The sequence below is a fragment of the Gossypium arboreum genome, chromosome 13 (assembly GCF_025698485.1).
Source record: "Gossypium arboreum isolate Shixiya-1 chromosome 13, ASM2569848v2, whole genome shotgun sequence".
Classification (NCBI taxonomy): Eukaryota; Viridiplantae; Streptophyta; class Magnoliopsida; order Malvales; family Malvaceae; genus Gossypium; species Gossypium arboreum.
Window position 1 is genome coordinate 104,951,296 of NC_069082.1, and position 5,995 is coordinate 104,957,290.

The 5,995-nt window shown below is 32.7% G+C and overlaps 1 protein-coding gene across 1 annotated transcript; it reads left to right on the plus strand.

Moving 5' to 3' along the window:
* The first annotated feature begins 677 nt into the window (after window positions 1–677).
* On the plus strand, window positions 678–1,368 carry LOC128286835 (uncharacterized). The gene is made up of 2 exons (XM_053024571.1): window positions 678–981; window positions 1,124–1,368. The coding sequence occupies exons 1-2, from the start codon at window positions 849–851 to the stop codon at window positions 1,366–1,368; spliced, it is 378 nt and encodes a 125-aa protein (XP_052880531.1). The 5' UTR covers window positions 678–848.
* The last annotated feature ends 4,627 nt before the right edge of the window (window positions 1,369–5,995 follow it).

The following is a 5,995-nucleotide window of genomic DNA, read 5'->3' on the forward strand; positions in this document are numbered from 1 at the left end:
TCTTCTCTTATTCTTGTTCTTTTCTTTTTTTACTATTTTGTTTGGTTATTAACTAGGGTTTCCACCATAACAAGTTAATTGGCCACATCACTTGTTTCGTTAGGCTGTAATGAGAAAATGTTAGTGGGTGGTGATTTGTTACTTTTCGATAACATTAGTGAGTGATTTATTATTTTTTGAAAATTGATTGATTTGAAAGTTGAGTGATTGTTTTATTATTGACATCAAAATGGAGTGACTATTGATATAGTTTACCCTTGAATATTTTATAATTTCTACGGGTTTCAAATGTATTGACGTAAGATTTAAAGTTCAATCCATGTCTTTACAAGTTTTTTTCTCCTTCCCCATTATGATATTCATACTCTAATAAAATCAAATAGAATAGAGCTGATAAACCTTGCGAGTCATCTTTTTTCCGCTCGTTCTCCTACATGCCATTTTCTGATCGTTTTTATTATAAAACATGATTGTTTTTAGTATAATTATTATTAAAGAAGAAGTCAGCTAAGGCATGCTTTGAAATTACTCGTTTAATGTCGGAAAGTAAATAATATAAAGTAAGAAATTGAGGTGTGATGTTGATGTTGGGGACTCACTTTGACTATTTAATTCCATAATCTTTGTCGTCTTACCACCAACCACGTTTATTTTATGATTATTTTCTTTTTGCCTCCTGTCGTTTTTCAAATGGGCGTATAAAATCAAACTCTTACAGGAATTCCATTTCGCACATTCAACTATCTCAAATCTCAACAAAATAGTACTAGGTTGTATGCAGAGATCATGATTCGATGAGTCTCCTAGCCCAAGAGCCTAATCCTTAGGCAGGACAAAAGGAAGGACAAATGCTGGATCCTGTCCATCCGGCTTATTGGGAGTCGTTTTCATTCCTCTCACCTCTCCAGATTTTTTCCAATCCATTGTTCTTCGTTTTAAGAACGAAAGTCAATGTCAATGATTTTTTGTGTTGTGTCTTGCGTATGCTCTAATCTCAGATTTTTTTTAATTCTAGCATACAATAGCTAGTTTAGCTGCTTTCTTCGCATGATAAAACCTTAATCATCATGAATTGAATTTATATCGGCATACTGAACTGTTCTCCTTTGGGTATCCTCTGCAGGGGAAAGAACTAAGATGGAAGGACGGACGATCGACAGGAAATATAGTGACTGCCCTATCCCTCCCTTGATGGACCCCTCTAATTTGGTCAATTTGAATCTTGTGAAACTTAGGCAGGGGAACATGGTAAAGTATCCATTTTTAGAATGTTCATCCTTTCAGCCTCAACAATTGCCTCTTACCTGCCTCTGTTTTCCCCACCCCATCAATCAAGAGGCCAATACCAACATCATCTTTTTCTGCTGAAGGAAATCACAATTTACTTTGAATCTTGCGTTGGAGCCTACCATGTCATTACTACTAGCTAGCTTCCATGTTTTCCCCATCCCATCAATCAAGACGCCAATACCAACATCATTTTTTTTGTGCTGAAGGGACATCACAATTTACTTTCACTGAATCTTGCGTTGGAGCCTACCTTTTCATTACTACTAGCTAACTTCCATGTTTTCCCCACCCCATCAATCAAGAGGCCAATACCAACATCATTTTTTCTCTGCTGAAGGGACATCACAATTTACTTTCACTGAATCTTGCGTTGGAGCCTACCATGTCATTACTACTAGCTAACTTCCATGTTTTCCCCACCCCATCAATCAAGAGGCCAATACCAACATCATTTTTTTTGTGCTGAAGGGACATCACAATTTACTTTCACTGAATCTTGCGTTGGAGCCTACCATGTCATTACTACTAGCTAACTTCCAATTTTCACTGCTTCAAGACAATTCCAAACACTCAATCTTTGCATGATTAATCATCATTCTTACCAATGCCTCAGGCCGTGACCTCTTTCATTGGAAAATTTCTCTTATACCTTTCCTTGTATGTAGTCCATCATAGATGAGCACTAGAAATTATTAATCTGATCTTACCCTCCTCATTTAACCCGATACATGAAGAAATTATTTAGCCAATTACATGGCGTCATATGTTAAGCACGAGTCGCCGTCTGTCACATATGTTGACACCATATCTATATCATTAGTATTTTAATTGATTTAAATAATAAAAATTCATATTATCACAAGTTAATTAAACCAATCATGTGATAACAAATTATTATTTTATCTCTAACTAAATTAAATTAAATTAACATAATATAAATAATAAATTTAAACTTTATGGATCACTATATGAAGATATTATAATATTTTAGTAGAACTCACTTTTATTTGATGATCGAACACTATAAAAGGAGTCACTTGCAAGTCATTCAATACATTCACAAGTTCAAAAATCTCAAGTTTATACATCCTCTAAGGAGAAGATTTTGAAGATTGAAGTTTGTTAGACATTTTAACTATCCAATACATTCATGTTATCTTGTCTATTCGAACATCTCTTTGGACGATAACTTGGGAAAACCTATTTTTTCCTTGTTCGAACAACAATTGAGACAATAAGTTAGAAAAACACTTCTAACGTGATGTTGGGATAATTAATATGCAGATAAGTTTGTTGGTATTTTTACTTGGTTCATCAGGTTAGTTTTTCATGAGCAAATGATTCTTGGATTGAAGCTACAATTATTTTTCTCTTGGATGGTGGATTTAATTTTAAATGGAAGAAGAGAAGAGAGGTTGATTAAATGCAAACATTATCCTTATTTTTATCGTTTGACTTATCTTGGAGGTTAAGCTGATTTGAATTTGTTTGGATATGAAGTAATTTATCGGATTATTATTATAGATAACTCAAGCGATAAATTAAACTTTTAACTAAGAGTTTTAAGCTTATCAAAAACCTATTGAAGAGCTATTGTATCAACCTAAAAATAGGCTGCTAGTTGTCGCTTATTATGTGTGATTTTAGATTTTTTTATTTTGCTGAGGTTTCTTTCTATTTTTTTTTTTTATACTTTTGTAGGCATTTTATTGGAGAGTAAATTTTGATTGTAAGTGAGGTTATTTTGAGGTGAGTGATTGTAACAATTGAATTTATTATTGTTGGAAAAATCTAGTTTGAAAATAATTTTCTTACACAGCATGAAAACTAAAATTTTGAAAACGACTCCATTTGTGATATTTATAGCATTAAACCGTAACCAAAATCGTACCTGTGTTTTTGGATTAAGCTAATCATTGATATTTTTCAGTTTTCAACCAAACGATCTTCTTTACTTTTCTCGTACTACAAACTGCTTCGAGTGTGGGCTCGAACCAATTGAACCAAAACACTGAACTTGAAAAAGTTTTCTTTTTTGGGTGAAAACAAAAATTCTTTCTTGTTTAAGAAACTAGTAAAATTTTTATTCCGGAAAAATATATTTAAAAGATAAGAATAAATTCTCTCTATATTTCTGTAGAATAACAATCTCTCAAAAGTTGTTTTAGTAGCTATATTGGTGTCATCTATTTATTAGAAGAGAAGGTAGAACCCTTTTACTGTTGGAGATATTTATTTTAAATAGAAAAAAAATCCTATTTAGATTAAGAGAGGGTGAACGACTCACCCTTGTATTTTTACTAGGCATCGCCACCTTCATGTTACATGACGGGTTTTGGGTCTCTTTCACATCGAGTTCAATTATAAGTACTTCTGAGCCTTTTGACTCAAGACTCTATAATGTGATCCAACTTTGATTTAGTTTTTCTATTTCCCAAAATAAAATTCAATATTTACATATCAAATATTTTCCCAATTACACTCTGGTAAAATTTTGACAAATTTACCCTTGGTAAAATTTTAACTATTCTATCCCGGTAAAATTTCAAGAAAATTCGTTCAATATGTTATAACTCAACATGTTCACTATGGTGAATGATTTATTTTCATTTTGGGCTTCAAAACATTCCAAAACATAAACTCATTCTTCTATCATTTTTAATTAATCCTATATAGGATTGCAAATTTTCATTTTCATTTTCATTTCTATTTTTAGAAACCTACAATCTTTTCCAAATGATTCCATTTCTCCATTTCGGAGAAACCCATAACCATTGCTGAATGTTTCTCATTTCTCTTTTTCAATTTATTTTGTTCATTTTTACTCAAACACGCAATTCATTTATGGTTTCAACAAGTTAGCGAAGGGACCGATTGGACATATGTAGTTGAGACTCAAATGATTTATAATTAAGTTTCGACTTTTCTGCTGTTAATTATAAACTCATTTAGTCATAAAGTCATTCCACTATAGTATCATGGTGAGCTCTCCCAACGACATACCATTACGAAAGTAGTTACTCAATGTTAGTCCAATGACCTTATCATAAGTGTGTTACCCTTAGAGGATATCCTTGATCTCTTTGGGATAATATTCATTCTCCCAATATGATTCTATTTTATCTCATGGTAACAGTTACATCTTTCTTCATGAAAAGTCAACCACTATCAAATAGTGATCAAGTCATCCTTCACAAAGGTGGGCGACCCATGGCCACGTTACTTTTCATCCACCATGTAATGCCAATGAGAGTATATCATTTACTCTTGTTTTAGGATATGAATTCTACTATTTTGAATGACGCAACATACTACGAAGTCGTACACTCGATTGCACCAACTTTCAGTTCCTTATCTATTTGAACTCATGTTTTACTTATATCAAAGTGTACGAGTCACGCATAAATAGTCCGCCATGCCTGAGATTCGGTATGCTACACTATAAATGTCACAACTGAATAAATCCATAAATGGTTCAGGATCTATTCTACTTGGGTCCCGTCAGATGTAGTGTTAGTCCAGTTAGTCACATCTATGTCTCTATCTTCTTGGTGTCATCCGCTCTAATGCCTGGAAACACTAAAATATATAGAATTTTTCAGCACCTCTTGAGCACTAATTCATGTAGTGTCTAAGTAATTTCATTGAGTTTTATACTTTTATTATAAAATAACTATTTAAGTTTAGTTTATAAAAGATTTTGAATTTTAATTATTTTTATAATAATTTTGCATAAATTTAGTTATTTTTGGCAATTTTGCATAAATGATGAAAAATCAGTTAGGCAGTCACCTTGGAAGAATTAATTTACAAGGCACCTTAGGAGCACAAGATGATGAATTAATAGACACGGAGGACTTAAATTCAAGTTTTGGACTTCTTGAATCAATTGGTGCGATTTAATTTTATCGAGAAAATAAGCGACTAGAAGTAGAAAAGGGCTTGAATTAAGTAAAGAGGAGGATGAACAAGCCTAAAAGAGTAGCCCAAACTATACCATGTTGCTAACTCAATCAGCTTATTTTGGCTGATTTTAACACTTGCAAGTCAGCCCTTGAACTTTTCACGAAATTCCATTCAAACCCTTCTTTTTCATGCATTCTACTTTTAGCCACAAGCTAAAAATAACAAATTCAAACTCAACCACTCCTTCAACTTGCATGGCTAGCTATAGCATGAGGGATTGGCTGCTATTTTTAGCCACTTGAGCTGCCAATCTCAAGTATAAATAGCCCCCCTCACTTCCTCATTTTTTATCCATCACTTTACATATCTCTCACACACACATTTTCTCTTTTCCTCCCTTCTAGTTGCCTTTCAATTCCCTTCTTCCTTCTGCTTTCCCTCTTGAAAAGAGTTTGCACACCTTTTAGAGTAACAACAATTGAGTGTTTGTGAAGGCCTTGGATCAGTAGAACGAGCAATGAAGAGAGGAGTGTACTTGTAAGGCTTCGAAAAACCACAAAAATTTGCTCTTCTAGTTCCCTTCTCTTAAACTTTATTATAAGTTTTGTTTTGATCATGTACATGAATATATTTTTTGTTCTTCTTCAATTAATTAAAATGAATTAAATTCCTTTCGTGTTAGATAAATTGCATTTTATTCGCTTAGATTATTAAAAATGTGTTTGTGTTATTATTAGGTCTTAGTAAATTATTCAATTAAATAAAATCATGTGTATGTTATGCGTGCATTTTAATTATA